Genomic DNA, 21,281 nt, shown 5'->3' with positions numbered 1-21,281 from the left:
TGGGTCAGGAAGATTCCCTGGAGAAGGAAATGGCAACCCACTCCAGTAATCATGCCTGAAAAACCCCATGGACCAAGGAGCCTGGTGGGCTACAGTCCATGGGGTTGCAAAGAGTCGGACACAACTGAGACTTCACTTCACCATGAAATAACCAAACCTTTATTTGCTTAGCTTAGGGCCTGAAATGCGGTAGGTATTCAAAAACTGTTAGATATACTAATACTAACTGGCATTTATTGAGTCCTTATTACAGTGCCAGAAACTGTGCAAAAAGTGTTTGACATACTGTTAATATCCCAATTTACATGCGAGGCATTTGAAGATCCATTATACATTTCTATAGCAGAGGCTCAAAGGGATAATGAATTGACAGAAGTGGAGACTGTCATTTAAAATTTCTCAGTTATTTGTGGAGGACCACTCCCCCAACCCGGCCACCCCAGCTTATTGAAAGGCAGGGTTGGAAGACAAAAAAACAAAAAACAAAAACCCACCTCTTGATTTTCTGTTTTTTATACATGTATTCATAAAGTTCATTAGCATTTTTGCAAATCCCTGTAGGATACATCCAACCTGACAAGAGTCACAATTATGGGTCATACATCAAACCTATTTTCTAAGAAAAGCAGATATTTCATCTTTCCGTTTATTCATTTCCTTCCTTTCATTTTCCCCACTTCATTTTTCTCGGTTAAGTCGTTCACATTTATTCATTTATTGCTTCATTCCGTCCTTTCTTTCTTCATTCAAACAAGGCCAGGTGCTTAATTTTAAAATCTCATTCAAAATGGTGCCACGTCACCCACTGGGGCCAAGAGCCGGGAGGTGCTGTCATCTTCCTCCCTGCCAGCGTGGATCTCCGCGGAGCCCCGCCCTCTCCTCCTTACCTGCTCCCCAGGAACCGAGGCGAGGTCGCTGTCACACTCTGGCCTCCGGCACCCTCCCCCACGGCCTCCGCCCCTGCCCAACTCTCCCAGGGGCCGCCCCGCCCCTCCCCTCCTGGATCCCAGCTAGCTGAGCGCATTTATTTGCATATTTCTACCTTTGTTCCCCGCCGGCGGCCAATCAGGGCGTAGGGCGAGGCGGTGGAGGGGGGGCTGCTGGGCGGGGCTCGGGCTCGGGCTCCCAATGCTGCGGCCGCAGGTTCCAGAGCGGGTTGGAGCAGCCGCGGGCGCGCCGCGCACTGCAGCCCCAGCCCAAGCCTTGGGCTCCACACTCGCAGCCCAGCTGCGGCCTCGCCTTGGCTAGGCCCTGAAGGCAAGGACAAAGAGGCTGTCTGGAGGCTCCGCCGGAGCCAGATTTTACCTGCAGTTGGAAACACAGGCTTCAAGATGGTTTGCGGGGGCTTCGCGTGTTCCAAGAACTGCCTGTGCGCGCTCAACCTACTCTACACAGTGAGTATCCCGAGCCCGTTTCTTTTCGCCTGGGGGCTTTGCACCTGCTCGGGTGCTCCGTGGCCACTTCCTCCGGCCCCCTCTTCCCGTCTTCCCACGCTCTGCGCCCCCGGCCTCGCCATCGGTCTCCGCCGGGGACCAGGAGCCGGCGGCTGTCGCAGTCTCTTCCTTTCATTGTGAAGCCGCCGTCTTTCTGGCTCGGTGGCCGCGCGTCGCTGCCCTACTGCTCTACCCCGCCCCCTCATCCACCGCCTTGTTTTTCAGTCATTTGACCAGACATCTCCACTTTGCCATCCTCATTATCCGTTCCGCAACTCGCTCTTGGCTCCCAGCCGCCTCTGGGGCGAATTTGGAGGCGAGGGAGCAGCCTCGGATTTGAAGACAGTTTTGCAAAAATAGCGTGATCAGAAACTGACAAGGCGGCTTATGGATGGTGTACGCCGTATTCAGCCCTACGTGTGCCTGTGATTTTCATTGAGGCCACCGAGTAGGTTCACAGGATATCCGCAGCTTCCGAAGTTTGTTTCGTGCTTACTTAAAGGAATGTCTTTGGGGGAGGTGTGTGGGGGCAGGGGGGTAGTTCTGCTTATACCTGATGCTTTTTCCATGTGTCCCCCGTTACCAATATCCTAACTCCATTTTAAGCGAAAGCCTCCGGTAAATAAGCGAGCCTCCACCGAAATTGTTCTTTCCCTGCCAACCAGCTTGGGCTTTTTAGTTTTAACCCTGCTGTCCGTATCTTTGTAATTTTTGAGGGGCAATTCTGGATGAACAGGAGGATGGGAGAGGAGGTTGCCATTTATCGAGTAACTCCCACGTCCCAGATGTTACATACCCTATTTTGTTCCTTTTTCTGACAATCATCCGAGGCAAGGGGCCTTGTGTAAATTTTATACATAAGGTGATAGACCAGAAAGGGCTTTAATAAGTTTACAGAGTTGGTAGTTGGAGAGTCAGGAGTGGAAACCGGGCTGTGGGATCCAGATCTTTCTGCAGCCTTCTTTACTAGGTGAGAGAAACTTCGACTTGTGTCGTCATGCCTCTATCATAGTCTTGCTCCTTTCTATAAATACACCTGGTGTTTTTTGCAGCACCCACCCTGAAAACAAACCCAGCTCCTCTTCATTAGCTGAGAGCTAGGCCATCTGTGTAAGCTTAGGTTACCTCCTCAGAGTGGGGAGACTGCCTTGTGGTCACCAACAGGAGAGAGAGCTGGGTCATTTGACTATTACTGTTCCTGTGTATGTGAACATGATTGCAAAGCTTTGAAAACAAGATATAAAGAAGCATATGTTAAAGAAACATAAATGGTGTAAAGTATGTTTTTCCGGCTAGTTTGTGTGTGTCTTAGTAGGAATTTAATCAACATGTCACTAATGATAAACTTAGGAAAAATTCTGGAACACCTGGTGATTCAGCTCCTTGTAACTGGAGGTCCATGTCAAATTTCAGATCAGAATTCACCTTTGTGTTCCCTGAAGCATGCCTATCACTTTGATTGTTTATTAAGTAAATACATTCTGACCGGTTCTCCAGGTATTTTCTTTTATTAGCCTGAATGGCCTGCTTAGAACTTCATATTCCCCACTTTATGCTCTGACTAATGCCCTCTCCCCCTCATGATTTAGTCACCTGTTCACCAGATATTTCACCTTATAGTATCTGCTTACGTACATAGAATACGTACTTGATTGAGCGGTCTATATAAATTAATGTGCCATAGGCAAATTATTATTAAATCTAGTTCTCTTGCTTTCCAGATATGTCATTTCTAGCTGTGTCTACGGTGGTATCAGGAGAGCAAGGAGAAAGGTGATTCTGAAGGAACATGCTAAGACTATTATGTGTATGTGTTCTTAGTTTCTCAGTCATGTCTGACTCTGCGACCCCATGGACCGCAGCCTGCCAGTCTCCATGGGGCCTCTCTAGGCCAGAATATTGCAGTGGGTTGCTGTGCCCTCCTCCAGGGGATCTTCCCAACCCGGGGATCGAACCCAGGTCCCCCACATTGCAGGTGGATTCTTCACCGACTGAGCCACGAGGGAAGCCGTAAGACTTTCGTTATCTGTCCAACCTTCAAAGTGCATTGACCTTCAAAGGGCATTCTATTGTTTTTTAATAGCTATATGGTAAAACATGATTAATTGGGAATTCACAGGACTGTACAAATGGTTAGCTTTTTAAATCTAAGGCTTTTTAAAGAAAGGATATTTCTTGAATTAATGTCTACTGCTTATAAACTGTGAACAAGTTTAGATGAGTTCGGCGATTTAAATTGGAAACAAATGAAAGGTTAACCTTGAACCAAGTCTTAAATAGATGCTGAAAATGTACCGCTGCTATTCTTTAGATTCTGTATCTTTCCTGGTCTCTCCTCATCATTTTAAGATGGGGCATGTGAAGTGGTTGGGTACAGGGTAAAGGCTGAAGACTTGGGAGACGTTTCTTTTTAAGACATAAAGAAGAGGACCCCTTAGAGGTTTCAGTTCCACCTGGATTACTGCTTCTGGAATAAACTCGAAGTTGTGGGATTAGATCTGAGATTATTTCTAAAAGTGTTGTTGAAGCCTACACTGAATGTGGCAGTCGCAAGTGTAAAGGCCACAGCCTGCTTTGAGAGTCATCACTCTGTTTCTTGAAGTATTTTCTTCAGGAACTTAGGACTCAATCAGCCTATTTACAGAGAAGGCAAAGGCGACCCACTCCAGTACTCTTGCCTGGAAAATCCCATGGACAGAGGAGCCTGGGAGGCTGCAGTCCATGGGGTTGCTAAGAGTGGGACACAACTGAGCAACTTCCCTTTCACTTTTCACTTTCATGCATTGGAGAAGGAAATGGCAACCCACTCCAGTGTTCTTGCCTGGAAAATCCCAGGGACGGGGGAGCCTGGTGGGCCGCCATCTATGGGGTCACAGAGTCGGACACGACTGTAGCGACTTAACAGCAGCAGCCTGTTTACTTGCCCAGTGCAGTTTACATGTGCAGGTGGCCTGCTAATGGCTTTGAGACTAGAGCAGAACTGGTGATCAGTCTGAAAAGCCTGTCATTAAATTGGTTGGATGGAACATCCTCCTAACTTGTCATGGATTTGTGATCACTAGCCAAAGGTGTGGTTGAGTTTTGTTGTTGTTTATGGTTTGGTTGTTTCAATTAATAGAATCCCTTGTACTGCACGTCCCAGGTAGCTCCAATGGTAGAGAATCTGCCTGCCAATGCAGGAGACACAAGAGACGCAGGATCGATCCCTGGGTCGGGAAGATATCCCCTGGAGAAGGGAATGCCAACCCACTTCAGTATTCTTGCCTGGGAAATCCCTTGGACAGAGGAGCCTGGCTGGCTGCAGTCCATGTGGTGGCAAAAGTTACGACTACTATTTACGACTAAGTGCATCTACACACATGCTTGTACTGAACAGTTTTACATTAGTGTAGTGAATACTAATAAAGTGTCAGACTTTATTTTTTTGGGCTCCAAAATCACTGCAGATGGTGATTGCAGCCATGAAATTAAAAGATGCTTACTCCTTGGAAGGAAACTTATGACCAACCAAGACAGCATATTAAAAAGCAGAGACATTACTTTGCCAACAAAGGTCCGTCTAGTCAAGGCTATGGTTTTTCCAGTGGTCATGTATGGATGTGAGAGTTGGACTGTGAAGAAAGCCGAGTGCTGAAGAATTGATGCTTTTGAACTGTGGTGTTGGAGAAGACTCTTGAGAGTCCCTTGGACTGCAGGGAGATCCAACCAGTCCATTCTAAAGGAGATCAGTTCTGGGTCCTAGGTGTTCATTGGAAGGACTGATGCTGAAGCTGAAACTCCAATACTTTGGCCACCTGATGTGAAGAGCTGACTCATTTGAAAAGACCCTGATGCTGGGAGAGATTAGGGGCAGGAGGAGAAGGAGACGACAGAGGATAAGATGGCTGGATGGCATCACTGACTCGATGCACATGGGTTTGGGTGGACTCCGGGAGTTGGTGATGGGCAGGGAGGCCTGGCATGCTGCAGTTCATGGGGTCGCAAAGAGTCGGACATGACTGAGGAACTGAACTGAACTGAGCGAATATCAAGTTTATAGATAAAGGAGGAAAGGCAGAAGCAATGGTTTCTTCATGTACCTTCATGATGTCATATGAGTGACTTGCTCTAGAACTCTCTCCATTTGAAGAAGCAATGTTTCTTCACTCACCAGATACTCATTGAGTGTCTGCTGTGTGCAGGGCATTGTTCTCAGTTTGGGAGTACAGCAGTGAGCCAAATGGCTTTGAAATAAGCATGCCTTATCAGTCCTCTTTTTCATTCACTATCTTTTCTACGTATGATCTCAAGAGTTTTCTTCAGTCAATAAACGTTTCCCCATTGTGTGTATTCTGCTGAGAACTGTAGGAAATAATAAACACACACAAAGGCAAATACCTCCTCAGTGAAGACAAGATCTAGTTAGGATTTATGAGGTGGGAAAATGAATGCTGTGTAAAGGAAGGACTGACTTTAGGAGCCATAAAATGTAGGACTAAGGGAGATCCTTGTCGGATAGAGAAAGTATGATTGAATTGGGGAAGTGTGGAGATAGCTCAGGTCTTTTTGATACTGTTCGGAATATAGATAAAATGAAAACTGCTTTAGAAAAATGGTCTATTTTATTTTTAATAGTTTATTTTAAAATAATTTTGATTGAAAATATTTTGGTAAAAAAGTGAAAAGCAGCTTTTAAAAATTATTCCTAGTTTTTTGATGGGGAATTTTAGGAAGTATGAGGTAAGTGTTATCTTAAAATATGTAACATTTTGAAGATTTATATCTCCTGCTTCTCAAGCAGAGAAGAAAAAACTTCTAGGAATTGGACTGCTAGTTATAATGTGTGTGTGTGTGTGTGTGTGTGTGTGTGTGTATGAATAGTTTTAATTAAGAATGTAAGAACAGAAAATAACTTGTAGTCTTTAAATGAGAAGGGTCATTTCAGAAGTTTCAGTTTTGTTTCTTTTTCTAAATTTGTTCTCCTAAAATCTAAGTTTGTTTCTATTGATATATATGTATATATATATTTCCAATACCTTGGGTTGCTTTGGGGAAAAAAACCTCTATTCAGTCAAAAATCATACCTGTTTACATCCATTGTAAAATATATGTTTATTTGCATTTTAAGTGTCTCTGAAATTGAAATTGTCTTAAAATAGATAAAACATAGCAGATAAAATACATATATTTGGACAGTCTATGGAGAGAAGAACTAGATTCAGGAAGAGAACCCAAGTTTGAATTTCAGCTTTACAGCTTGCTTGGAATTTAACTTCAGGCAAATGTCTCCATGAGTTTTTCATTTATCGACTGGTGGATGTTATTTTTCATTTTTCCCTAAAGGAGTTAAATTTCAGAATTACAAATCTATATGTTATAATGAAAAGATTTTCAAGCTTTTGGGGTTTCTAACACTTACAGGCTGATATTAACTCAAGCAGGCCTACAGGGACAAGAGTTCCTACCCTCAAAATAGTAATACTAATCCTTCAGTTGTAAGAAAAGAAATGGCTGAGGTATGGTGAGTATAAAGATGGAATGACTTACCTGTACATTATTTTGAGTCCTATTCTGGTCATTGGAGGGCCGGAAAAGTATAATTTTTTCCAGTCTGTGCTCTAAAATAAATGAAAACACACTAGTACTTCATCCAAAGAAAAAAATCTGCTTACTGTAATTGCCTTCAAATTACTGTATTTGCTATTTTTCAAAATTCTCATTTTTCAAATTATTCTTATTTAATATTTTAACATATAGTTAGATTTATGTTATTTCTCGGCACTTGTTCAAACTACTGAGTGAATTTAAAATATGTAAGTGGTTGCTGAATATTTACTTGGATTTTGAATTTAAAATGATTCACTATTTACAGAACCGAGAATTTTCACATGATGCTGTTGAGCTGGCATTTATAATTGGCCTTTGTGCCAAATATGTCTGTGAAATTTCCCAACTTTTGGTTTTAAAATAGAGTGACCCAAAGGTGCCATGTATGTCCTTTCTCATTTGAAATGAGGTTATTTTCTTTCACCAAGTTTAACAAGGTAATTAAGAGGCTTTTACAAAGAAAGAAAATTTATTTAGGGAATAGTTGTACTTCAGCCTACTTTTGAAAAGGGAGTTTTGAACATCTCAGTGGTTTGATTTTCATACAGTTTTAGGTAGTTTAAAAGTGGGCCATCATCACCTCAAACACATTTGCTTTACTGGTGAAGACAGGCTAGGGTTAGTTGGCCCTCCTCCATATCCTGTTCCATCTGAATTGATCCTCCATATTCTCTTGTCACTGAACCATGATTAAACCGAACCTCCTTGTGATAATGGATGGAAACTCTTAGAGAATAACCCAGATTCCTTAGCATGTTGTTCAGCATCTTTCACCATGTGCGTCAAGTCATGTATTCCGGCCTCAGAGGTTTCCCCAGACCTTTCGTGCTTTGTTGCCTGTCATTGCTGATCCTCTGGTCTTGACCTAGCATACCTTGCTCTGTCTTTGTAAAGTTACCCAAAGCCTCCTGTTTCTTTAGTCTGAGGGAACTGGTTCCTTAAATTTTCACTTGGGAGTTGTAACACTTGAGTGCTACCCCAGACTGATTCAATCAGGATTCAGAGCGAGGGAGGAGGCATGTCATTTTTTTGGTTAGAAAACCCTGTTTTAAAGCTTTCTAGCTAATTGTAAATTACAGTGAGGGCTGAGAGTTAGTGTTGTAAGATTTTATTTCACTTTGTCCTTTCTGTTGAGCCACTAATGCTCCATACTGTAGATCATTTGTGTTTGTTTTTTCCCACCTGTAGTTGGCAGAGATCATACCGTTCTCTGTATTGCATCCTGCAGTTCCTGACATTGTTTGCTTTTAACAGAGAGCTTATGCTCTAAATAACTTCTTGAATTGAATTTGCAGAACTGGCTGCTCCCTATTCGCCAGAGGTAAAACATACCTAATGAAAACTTGCATAAACATGGCAATTTGATCAAAATCAAATCTAGAAGACAAGCAAATATTTTAAGACATGAAAATTAGCATTAAAATATAGTTAAAAATAATAAATATGAATTACTTTTATCAGTCTACTATAGAATCTGTTTCTTGAAATATTATTTTCTTCTTCTCCCATTGTTGGTCAAAATCTATATGTCTGAGGTTTTTCCTGTCATATTTCCCCTGAACAAATCAACTTCTTGTAAAATTATGTTATAGTCATAGTTGTCTAGGGCTCATTATTGGTCTAATACAGTTTATTATTAATCTAGTATAAATATTATTAGATAAACCCAACTAATTTTTCTTTTATTTATTCCAGTAATATTAATTGAGCATTGGCAACAGTGAGCAAAACAAACCAAAATGTCCTACCTTCATGGATCTTGCATTTGAAGGGGAGGATAGGTAATAAGCAAAGAAGTAAATGTTATACATCATCAAAGTCAAAGTGTTAGTTGCTCAGTCATGTCTGACTCTTTGCAAACCCATGGACTGTAGCTCACCAGGCTCCTCTGTCCATGGGATTCTCCAGGCAAGAATACTGGAGTGGCTTGCTGTGCCCTCCTCCAGGGGATCTTCCTGACCCAGGGATCAAACCCTCATCTCTTATGTCTCCTGCATTTAGTGGGTTCTTTACCACTAACGCCACCTGGGAAAAGAAGGTTAAAAAAAAAAAAGTGCTATGGAGGAAAATAGAGTAAGAAGGATGAAGCACGGACTGAGGGGGAGTGTGGTGGGTAGAGGAGGATGAAGGCATATTTTTATATATGGTGGTCTGAATTTGCCTTCTCTGGAAGACACCCGTGGAACAGAAACTTGAAGGAGATGAACAGACACCTGGAAAAAGTTGGTTGAAGGAATGACTTTAAAAAGATCCTGAAGGAATATTTCTCATGTATGCAAGGGACAGAGAAGGGTCTACTAGGGCTGGAACAGAGCGAGCAAGGGGTAGGTAGAGTGGTTAAAGTTGAGTCAGAGTTTCTGGACCCAGATTGAAGGATTTGAGCTTTTACACCACGGGAAATGGGGAGCCATGGGTGGCTTTGGGCCTGGTTTTCATTTAAAAGTTTGTCTGGCTCCTGAATCGAGAACAGATTATAGATGACAAATGTGGAAGCTGTGAAACCACATGTGAGGCTATTGCAGTAATTTAAGCAAAGATGACAGAGGTTTGGACCAATAAGATAGCAAAGGAAGTAAGAGAGAGAGTCAGATTTTGAAGGTGGTGCCAATATAATTTCCTGATGGATGAGCTTGGGGTGAGAGAGAGGCCAGTCAAGCAACTGGCTGGCTGAATCTGCTATTAACAGGAATGGGTAGCCTGTGGTTGGATGGGCTTTGGAAGGCAAGTAAGGGGTTCAGTATTGGATGTGATGCCAATTAGATACCCAGGTGGAGATGTCAGATAGCGGGTAGACTAATAATGATGGAGTTCAGGGGAGAGGAATAGCTGGAGGTTTATACTCAGCAAGTCATAATTGTAGAGAGTAGTATTTAGCATTGCTTCTGGATGAAATCAACCAGTTAGGGAGGAGAGGTAGAGAAGGGTAGTGATCCATGAATTGAACCAAGGACTCTGTTACAGTAACAGTTTTGGGAGATGAGCAGCCAGCAAAGGAGCCTGAGCAGGAATGGTTGGTCAGGTAGGAGGAAAACCTGGTTGAGGCAGGTGCACCCTGTTTTAAAGAGGCAGAGTTGAGCATCTGTGTCAGATGCTGCTCAGACATGATTCTTAAGTTGATCAATGAAGAAGTCATTGAAAAAAGCAATTGCCCTTTTATTTTGTCATGTTAGACTGTATGCCCCTCAACAGTAAGGACCGTGTCCCAGTCACTTCTGCCTTCCTGAATGCTCAGAACCTCCTTGGCATATGGTTGGCATCTAGTATATTGAATGGAGGGGTCAGTGCAGGGCTATTTTGCCCATAACTCTGCTTCTTGTCTCCCAGAGCCATTCTGAAGAAGGAGGATGTAAGTTGTGGTGGAAATTTTGTGGGTGGCTGTGAGATTTACTTTAAAGTAGTTATCCTTGGAAGATGGCAAGTAAGAATCCCTTACTTTTGAATCTATTTATATAATTTCTCCCCAGCAGATAACATATATGCTATCCGTTTTGTGCCCTGTAAGTATAAACCAGTGTGCTTGGCACCAAGGAGAACATAGAGAAGAAAAACGTGACAAAAGACACGTCAGCCTTCGTTGTGTCATTTAAGGAATGAAAATGAAATGAAGAATTGAGGTCTTGGCTTCAGCGCTAAGTGTCTGGATATTGCAAAATACTTAACATTTAGCTAAGCATTTTGCAATATGCAGACTTTTAATAGAATCTTCAAATCTGTGTCCAGATGTTTGGCATCAGAGAAATACATGCTCAGTCATCACAAAATTGTTCTTCAGTTGTCCACATTAGGCAGAAGTTCAGAGGGAGAATTCAGCGTCAAGTGTAATTCCTCATTCTGACTGTTGGAGCATGGAGACGGAGGGTTCTGGGGCCTTAGTTTCTGTGTATCTGTGGATGCCACGTTGCATTTTGGTGGTATAGTCCCTGTAAATCTTATTACCACTTTAAGTTTCTTACCCTCCAATATCATCATGACCTCTCTCTTGCTCTAGTGCTGACAGAACATTTTTGAATAATTTAACTACAGAGTTGCATCCAGTTTTTTCAAAGGTCCTACATTCCTCTTTCATCCTCAGAGTAATTCACTTACCCTGATAGAGTTTGGATGCTCAAAAAAATGTAGGGGGTCTAGAAATGATTCAGGACTCTCTTGTTTCTACAATGTGGTGGATATTTGATGAAAGAATGAAGCTCTTTTATAGATTGTATAGAGATAGAATAATCTAGAAGATCATTAAGCTGGATTTCTTCCAACTATTGATTAGATTTGGCAGTAAGCATCTCTAATGCATGATAAGCGAGATCATGAGCTCTTTTAGGACAGCAGGATATTTTGAGTACCTCTCCTGTACCAGGCGCTTAGCCAGGTGCTAGGAGTATCAGGGTACCATGTGCTATGCCTGTATGGCACTCAAAGTGGAGAGCACTCATTAGAAGAATGCAGAGTATGGCTGGACGTGGGGAGAAGTGGCTAATGAATTACCTCTAGACATCCAGACCCTTCACACCCTTGTATTTGTTAGTCTGGGTGTGTGTGCTTAGTTGCTTCAGTCATGTCTGACTCTTTGTGACCCCATGGACTGTAGCCCACCAGGCTTCTCTGTCCATGGGATTCTCCAGGCAAGAATACTGGAGTGGGTTGCCATGCCTGACTCCAGGGGATCTTCTCAGCCCAGGAATTGAACCCTCATCTCCTGTGTCTCCTGCATTGCAGGCAGATTCTCTATCTCTGAGCCCCTGAGGAAGCCCCCAGTTAGCCTGGGATTTGGAAACAAAACATAGTTAGCATGGGCATGACCTGATCTTATTGGCTTTGAAGACCACCATATTAGGAGTAGAGTCCAGAGGCAGCCAACAGAAACCCAGCTGCTCTGCTTCATATAATAATTAAGCTTTACTGTCTTCATGTAGCAAGATGTCTAGAAGGAGGTAGTCTAGAACGAGTGTACATTATAAGCATGTTATCAATGTCCCAGTCTTCCTCTGTCATCCTGCCCTACCATCCTTGGTGTGTGAGTTTCTTCCTTGTCAGCCAATTACATTTGCAACTTTCGGTATAAGGTTTTGTTCCATGCTGGAAAAAGGATGATGCTGAAAATGCTTTTCCTTATAAAACTGTGTGTGTGTGAGAGACAACAGTTCTGTTGAGATATTAATGGAATACAATAAGCTGCATGTATTTAAAGTATAAATGAGATAAAGTTGTGACACACGTGACCTGTCAACCCTTCATCATATTCAAAACTTTGCACATAGCCCCCCAGATTTCCTTATGCTCCTTTGTAATCCCTCTTTTCTGTCGCATAACCTTTGGTCCCAATTTACAGGCAACCACTGACCTGCTCAGCAGTAAAGTTGAGGCTGGAGTTCAGGCCTGGGGAGGGTGTGAGCAGGAGATGATGGCCTAGGACATTTCTCTGGCTCATTTCTCTGATTCCCTTTTTGTTTGGTCCCAAAAGGAACCAGTTTCAGAGAGGTCTTTAGGCTTAAAGGGAGTACTCATATTTTTTTTTAAAGCCCATTGACAAAGTGAAGGATTTAGAGTTAGTTTAGGTTGGGAAGGTGGTCACAGTAGGGAAGGTAGACAGTCACTGCAAGTTTGCAAGTATTAAAAAGTTACGATAAACATTTGCAAGATGAAGCTTGTGTTAGGTTGAATTCTCTATAAGTTATAAATGAACTTAATGTGTTCGCAAGATAGCACAAACTCCTAAAAGGATATAATTGGGAGATTCAGCGATTATATCATCAAGTATGGCTGGATCAAGGGGCTCAAAAAAGGTCAGAACTCTTGCTCCTTCTGTCCACTTCTCAGCCCAGCTTGCCTCTGCATAGGTTCTTTTTGAGGCCAGAACTTTCCGTGTATAAGACAAGCCATTGGCAGAATCAATTTTAATTGTCCTTATTTTGCTCTTTCAATATCCCTGTGTTATCATACGGGACATACTAGTTAACCATGTTGGTTTATGGGCCCAATCCATGGACCAACTACTGTGAGCAGGAGGATGAGTAACCATGACTGCTACTAGCATTGGCTGGAGAGGGCCAGTGAGATGCCAGGATTAAGAGTTTTATAAGAAATATATGTGCTGATTGTAAAAACCCCATATGTCCCCTACAGAGATCCTTTGTCCTCTGAGCAGGAATTTGCCCGAATCTTCTTAATTCTAGAATGTTCTAGCAACTTCTTCATCATTTGAAAGGCTTGCTCTAGAAGGAAATGGTAACCCACTCCAGTGTTCTTGTCTGGAGAATCCCATGGACAGAGGAACCTAGTGGGCCATGGTCCATGGCATTGTAAGGAGTTGGACGCGGCTGAGCAACCAACAGTTTCAGTTTCAGTGGTTTAATGCCTCAACACCTACTTAAACCAGATTATAAAGAACATTATGCATGACATTTCTACTGGGGTGGCATTGTATGTTATCAATCCCAAAAAGTGCATAAATGCATGTCTACTAGTTTTAAGCAATTTTATTTGCTAGAATGATCTCGGAGATAAGGACTGTTTATCCTGGGTAGAAATTTTTGCTCCTCTACTCCAGGCAGCGAATGCACTGTGAACTTGTATATGAATGTCAGCATACGTGACAAATTCTCCAGGTTGGGTAAAAGAAAAATAAGCATGAAATCAGTAAGCCGGGATTTGGTAGTTGATTAACAGCAAAGCTGTATGAGTGAGGACCTTACTATTGGTTTATAACTGTGCAACCAGGTCTGCTAGGGTTAAGGACATGCTAATTAAACCCATATCGATCTGGCTGTGAAGCAAGGCCTACAGTTTCTTATGCATTATAATATTGTCCTTGCCGTTATATCTCAGTGTTAAAAGTGACCTGTGTTGCTGTGATGACCTATGACATAGGCACTGTGTCCAGTAGGCACTATGATACAGTCCTACCGGGATAAAAAAAATGCACCAGACGGGAAGTTTGCCCCAGTTCTGCCTCTGTCACCAAGCCTGTCGTTTTGCTACTTGGATTATTCACCTGTAAAATGAACAGACTTGGTTAAGGTTACCGGCCAGATGACTTTGTGCCACTGACACCCTCCTTCATCAAAATCTGTCCATGTGTGCACTAGAACTTTTGCCACGACCTCCTTTTTTAAGCATTTGCTTCAGAAAGCAATGCCAGTTTTAGACACTTTTATAATCTTGCCTTGGTGTGGCCTTTCATTTTAGCTTTTGTACTCTCTTAAAAGCTTTCCTTGTGTATTCACTTTTCTTTGTTTTAAAGAGAAAACAGGAAAGGTTGACGCTTCCTGCTCATAAAAAAACATCACTATCAACAAGTTAACAGATCCGTAATTTGTTTTTATCAGCCTTCTGTCTCCCAAAGGAAGGAAACTATTTGTCATAGGTCTAAATTTACTTTTTATTACAATTGATCTCATAAGGAAACTGTTGTTATTGTTAAACAAAAAATTCTTGCAATTCCTTTGTCTACCAGGTTGTAGTGACAAATAGGCTTTTTAATTATACACTTAGAAGTAGTTTTATGGAATCAATAATTTTTATTTCACTCATTTGGTAGACTTTTACATAATCCCATTCTCTTCAAAATTACAAACCAACCATAACATGCAATTACTACTACTCAGAAATAAATTGCTTCTTTATTATCTTTAAAAGGCTCCTTCTTAGTGAAAGTTAGAGACACAATGATAATCAAATCTAATTAGAAGCATATCATAACTTTTAGATGTTATTTCTAATTCAGACGGTTAATTATGAGGACTTGAGGGATTTTTGCTGTAATGTATTGGAAATTGCAGTCGCACACACAAGAAAACATTTATGTTGTTCTCAATTTTTTAATTTAAAAAAATATTTTGGGGATTTATCAGAAAATTGAGTCACTTAAATAAGTTTTTGTTTGGACAGTTTTACCTTTGTAGTAATAAATGTCAGACTTGTTTTAGGTTGGATAGTTAAATCTAAGTGCACTTCCATGTTACAAATGAAAGTGTATATTTGTGTGTGTGTGTGTGTGTGTGCATGCATGTGCGTTTAGGATATGGGTACCTGAGGGAAATGATAGGTGGTATCAGGTTTCACATGCACGTCTACCCAAGTGTGATAGACAAGTAAAGATTCAACAAAGGGCCGCCTGCTGCCTTCACTTCTGTACCACCTTCACTTGCAAGGCCTCCTTTTTCCTAAATGGCAGCACATTGTAGGGGAGGATGTGGGCAGTACCTGGAGATGCACAGATGGGATTTGATGTGAAATATTTGAGACAAATGAGACTATCTTGATATGAGTAGCTGTGTTTGGGGAATAGTGGGAATGAAGGCTGGATAAGGCAAATTGGACCAACTTCACAGAAGAAAGCAAAGCAGAAGAATTTAGTTTTAGTGTTCCAGTAAGAAGGGGCTGTTACATCTTCAAGCTACTTTTAATTAGGAAATGTTTCATATGCACAGAAAATAATATGGTATACTCTCCTGAGCCCAACAGACTGATTTTACAAAGTTAGTATTGTGCTCTCTCTCTCCTTTTTAAAGTCTTCTTTGAATCTGTGAAATATTGCTTTCACTTTATGTTTTGGGTTTTTGGCTATGAGGCATGTGCGAGCTGAGCTCCCTGACCACCAAGGATCAAACCTGTACTCACTGCGTTGGAAAATGAAGTCTTAACCACTGGACCACCAAGGAATTCCCTCTCTCTTTGTAAGAGGCTAAAAGCTATAGTACAGTTCAAGGCCCACTCTCCCTTCCCTTCCCCAGCCCTCACCAAAAGTACTTACTACCCTAAAATCTGCATATGTCATTTCTATGCATGTTTATAAAACTGTATGACCATTTGATCTGTTAATCAACCACAAAGACTATATAGTGTTGTTTTTGTGTTTGAAAATTTTTGTAAATGGTCTGTTTTATCTATATTTATGCAATTTGTTTCATTTTTGTGTTTGGAATTTCTAGATTTACTAGAAATAGATTAACACTTTTATTCTACTGTGTGATCACACCAGAGTTTGTGAATTCCCTGGTTATGGTGTTCGAGGTGGTTTTAATTTTTTTACTATTTCAAACAAGGCTGCAGCAAAATCCTGATACATATATGTCTGGCTGGGGACAGGGGCATTTTTCTTGGATATTAGCCTAAAAGCAGAATTGCTAGTTTAGTAAGAGACACATATGTGTAACCTTTTTAGGTACCACAAAGTTGTTCTGTAAAGTTACTACAATAATTTACACTTCTGCTTGAATGTAAGTTCTAGGGTCTCTGCACTGTGGTGTCATCATGCTTAATTTTTGCCAACCTAGTGACTGTGAGATCTGCTATGAAGTTCACTAGTGAGTACCTCATTGTTCTAATTTTTGTTTTCCTGATATATAATGAGATTTAACATCTTTCATTTATTGATTGGCCTTCTGGATTCTTCTTCAGTGAACTGCCTCTTATTATCTTTGACCACTTTTCAATGTGTGTGTTGTTTTTTAAAAAATTGATTTGTAGGTGTTCTTTAATATATATATATATATGTGTGTGCTGGAATCATCCTCTAGTCCTAGGCATATCCTACATTTGTCTGGTGTCTTTTTATTATATAGAATTTACAATTTTAATGTGATTTCTAGTTTGGTAGATAAGAACAAGGATTCAGATCCCAGTTCTGTGTCTTCCCTGCTGTGTAACCTTGGGCTACTTTCTTAACATCTCCGTGCACAACTTTCTCCACCTGGAAAAGGGAGGCAGTAGTACTACATACCTCTCAGGGTTGTTGTGAAGATTGTATATGTGTGTGTTAGTCACTCACTCATGTCTGACTCTTGGCAATGCCATGGACTATGGCCCATCAGGCTCCTCTGTCCATGGGATTCTCCAGGCAAGAATACTGGAGTGGGTTGCCATTCCCTTCTCCAGATCTTCCCAACCCAGGGATTGAAATCAGGTCTCCTGCATTCCAGGCAGATTCTTTACCATCTGAGCCACCAGGGAAGCCCATTAGTTAGTAAATGTGAAACATTTTGAATACTTTTTGTATATAGTAAATGCCACATTTGTATTACATGTGCTTTGGGGCAGTCTTGTGTAAGAATTTGTCTTGAACCACAAAGGCAAAACATTATTCTGTACTTTCCCCCACAAAGTTTAAGGTTTGCTTTTTAGATTTAGGCTTTAAAGCTATGGTGTGAAAAAAAATAAATAAATAAAGCTATGGTGTGAGGTAGGGATTCCTACTATTATTTTTCAAAATGGGAAAGTAATTGTGAAAAAGCTGTTAGTTAACGACTACTATTTCCATATTGATTTAGAATTCCATGTCTCTTCAAGTCTGCATTTTTGTTTGTTTAGTTACTTGATTTTAATTACCAAACCATTGGATTATTTTTAACTTCTTTAGTCCTTTTAGTTTTGTTTATATATTTCAATTTACTAATTAAAATAGATCCCAAAACTGTAGAGCCAGGCTCAGGTTTTGCAGAGCCTGGTAAAAGCAATAACAAGGGTAAAATTTGGGACAGTTAAATGTAGCCATTGAAAAAGGTTGGTTTGCCACTAGAAGCATCTCTTACGCACTGTGCTAGTGATACTGTAGCTGGGCTGAGAAAAAATGCAGCAGCCACAGGCTTGGTCCTTAATCTTAAAAATGTTCCTAGCTCTTTGATGACATTTATTCGTCCATGTAACTTGATGGATGATGGTATAAGTGATCTAAAACCTAGTGAGACTTTGACTAGAAATACATGAAATTTGTAAGCTAAACAGGAGGTGAATTGATGCTTTATTATAATGAGTGTTCCCAACCGTGAACATACATCTCTTCATTTAATTTAGGTCTTTTTCATGTTCTTCAATTCATTTCACAGTTTTCTCCATGGACATCTTTTAATACTTCTGTTCAATTTGTTTATGTTGTTGTTATTGTTCTTTAGTCACCAAATCATGTCTGACTCTTCGCAACCCCATGAATTGCAACACCCTAGGTTTCCCTGTTTGTATGTACCTTATATTTTGGGAACCTATTAGAAATTGCATTTAAAGAAATACGTTAAAAGATTTGGAGGTGCATCAGCACGCTGTTGATTTTTGTGATGGTGATCCTATTTCTAGCAGCTTTTCTGGTTCTCACTAATTTTGATAGCATTTACGGTCTTTTGGATTTCCTGTGTAGATATTCTCATCAATTTGAGTAACCACAGCTGTGTTTATCCTCCATCTTTGTGCCATGTTCACTCTTAAACATAGTTATCTAAGACCTCTACCCCAGTGCTCAGTAGAAGTGGCAATGGCTGGCACCCTTGTCTTACTCCTGAATTTTGAAAGAAATGTTTCTAAAGTTTTTCCATTGAGTATGATTTTTACTTTGGTTTTTTGATAGCTGTTCTTTTCGGTTAAGGAAATTTGGAGGAACTTACTCTTGTTCTTTTTCTTAAAAAACAATGTGTTGAAGGCATGTCAGTTTTCCTTTTTTAATGAAGCTTTACTAATCCTTCCTGTGGGATGTTTCACTTCTTTCTGCTTTCTTTAGATTGCTCTGTCTGTGAGCTTTGTTTTCCCCATATTGGTTTTATTCCTTTTATTTATTTAGGTAGTTTAAACGTGTGAATTTCAATCTCATTCAGTTGGGCCTATTACCCCAAGTTCTTTGGAGCTCTAATTCTTTGCCTTTTGCTGTGTCCGTTGCATCTCTCGTGATAGAATTTTTTTGCTTACATGTTTTGTGAGTTTTGATTGACAACAAAGTTTTATTTATGTGTTTTTTGGGGGAATGGTGTAAGGGCTGAGATTCAAGTGTCCCTCCTGAGTCATTTTGAATTTGCTTTCTTGACTTTCCTCCTCTAAATGCCGTCACTGCCTGTGATCTGCTTTCCTGCGAATGGCTGGGCTTGAAGATTCCTGCGTTCCTGGATGATGTACATTTAGCCTTCAAACGTAGGCATGGTAGGCTTGGAGTTTCTCTTTCTTGCAGATTTTGAAGAGGTTCAAAAATTTTTACTGTCTCCCTGAGGGTGGTGGTGTAATTTTTCTGTGACCTTTTATACTGAAAATATAGCGCTCTGGAGGTCTGGACAAACCTGGGTCTTAGTTCCACTTCTCATGTCTGCCTGGTTTAAAGCCCAAGTCCTTCCCTTTAGTGATGTTCTGATCTGGGCCTTCCTGTCCACCTTCTCATGGCCCCGTTGCGCCAGTTGTATGCTTGCTTTCTGCTTTTCAGTTCTCCTTTCCTTTCTGGCCTGTGGGAATTTCCCATAGTTTCTCAGCAGTCAGCTGTATATTTAAATAAAATGTGAAGGCTCTTTTTGATATTTTAAATCATGTGTAGCAGGAAGGATTCAGTTATGTGGGTAACTCAGTTGCCCCTGTTCCCAGAACCCTCTGTGGTAGGCTGATACTCCTCTCCCCTCAACGTACACATCCTCATCCTTAGAACCTGTGACTATGTGGCCTTATATAACAAAAGAGGCTTTGAAGATGTGATTAAATTAAGCATATTGAGATGGAATGATTATCCTAGATTACCTGGGGGAGCCCTATGTAATCACAAAGGTCTGTATAAGAGGGTTGTAGGTGGCTTATACTCAAAGAATGTGATATACTTAGAGAAGCAAGTTGCAGTCTGAGAAATTTGAAGATACAGCACAGCTGGCTTTGAAGATGGAAGGGGAGAATATACAGGCCAAGAAGTTCAGAATCCCTGTCTGAACTTCTAGAATCCCTGGCTTCTGGAATCCCTTTCTCTTCAGCTTCTATGATGCTTGAACTCTCACCTTTGGCCTTGTGTTGACCTTTGATGCTAATGTGTGTTTTTATGTTTTGTTTCTTTCTTTGTTTTTTCTTTTTTCTTTCTTTTTCTTTTGTGCTGCCACATTGGTTTTGCTAGAACGGCAGCTGAAGAGGAAATATTTAAACTTGCATTTGAATATAGAATAATCTTTTTTTCTTAGAACTTCGTAAGATAGCTACTTGATCTTGTGATTTCCATTCTTTGTCTTCAGAGCAAACCTACTAGCACATACCGTGTGGTGTTTTTATTTCTGTGAACACACAGCTCGTTCGTTTCTAGGCTTTGTTTCTCTGTGTGCTTAGTTTTAAAGACAACTTTGAAGCAAAAGTGAATTAAAAGTTGTCACTTAAAAAAAAAATCTGAAAAAGGCAAAGAAATGGATTTCTCCCTAGAGATTCCAGAAGGAATGAAGTGTTACTGATACCAGTATTTTAGCTTAGTAAGACCCATGTTGGACTTCTGACCTCTAGAATTATAAGAGTGTGCTTTTGTGGTGTTTTAAGCCACTAAGCTTGCGCTAATTTGTTAAAGCAATAATAGGAAACTGATATACCCTCTCAAAGGTTTTTGAAGGAGAGGTGCCTAGTGTCAGTGATGAAGATAGAGTAAAACTATATTAGAGATAGAGCAGAGTGAACTTGGTGAGGAATAATCTTGACAGAGAGGTCCACAGAAGGCTGCTGAGGTGGTACAGTGGTAAAGAATCCACCTGCCAATGCAGGAGACGTAGGAGACACAGGTTTGATCCCTGGTTTGGAAGGATCCTCTGGAGAAGGGAATGGCTACCCGCTCCAGTATTCTTGCCTGGAGAATCCCATAGACAGAGGAGCTTGATGGGCTACAGTCCATAGGGTTGCAAAGAACCAGACATGACTGAGCACACATCTAGAGGAGAAAAACCAGAGCAGAGACGCTTGTGAGTGTTCTAGATGATATGTTCAGTAACCATGTAATGCCTAGTTTGGGAGTTAGAACTTCTTATGGAAGTGATAAAGTGCTCTACCCACCCCACCCCACCCCCTTTTAGTTGTAGATTTTATTTTTCGAAGGCCAAAAGATTCTCATTGTTAATGAGCTTGTAAGTTGGGTAGCTGAGAGAGCAGAGAACAGTTTTCTCCTATTGCTAAAATGCTGCTGTTTTAAATAAAGGATTTGGTTTGTTGGGAGGGTCCTGACAGCGATAGCTAAATACTTCACTCCAGCTCTACTGGTGGGGATTATGTTAGTGATAAAATATCAGGCAGATTTCTTTAACAGATGTTCTTGACTTGCTTGTTTCCAAATGTGTGAATTGTTTTGTGTGAGCTGTGTGGCCTGCTGTGACAAATGACGACAAACATGGTGGCTTAAAAACAAAAGATTTATTCTAACGGTTCAAGAGGCCAGATATTTAAAGTCAACAGGATTACACGCCCTCTGAAGCCCCAGGGGAGAATCTGTTACTTGCCTTCTTGCCTCTTCTCTTTTCTGCTGGTGGCCAGCATTCCTTGGCTTGTGGGCTCATTACCCTTTGCCTCTGTCTTTGA

General features: G+C 41.0%; 1 protein-coding gene across 1 annotated transcript in view; it reads left to right on the top strand.

The window, feature by feature from the left end:
• The window catches only part of TSPAN13 (tetraspanin 13), a 37,602-nt gene continuing 17,455 nt past the window's right edge, over positions 1,135-21,281 (top strand). Inside the window, exon 1 of the mRNA XM_005678996.3 lies at positions 1,135-1,394. Coding sequence (XP_005679053.1) covers positions 1,332-1,394 — 63 coding nt within the window. The 5' untranslated portion in view covers positions 1,135-1,331. The remainder of the gene's footprint in view (positions 1,395-21,281) is intronic.

The sequence above is a fragment of the Capra hircus genome, chromosome 4 (genome assembly GCF_001704415.2).
Source record: "Capra hircus breed San Clemente chromosome 4, ASM170441v1, whole genome shotgun sequence".
Lineage (NCBI taxonomy): Eukaryota > Metazoa > Chordata > Mammalia > Artiodactyla > Bovidae > Capra > Capra hircus.
This window is presented reverse-complemented; position numbering and strand designations above follow the sequence as displayed.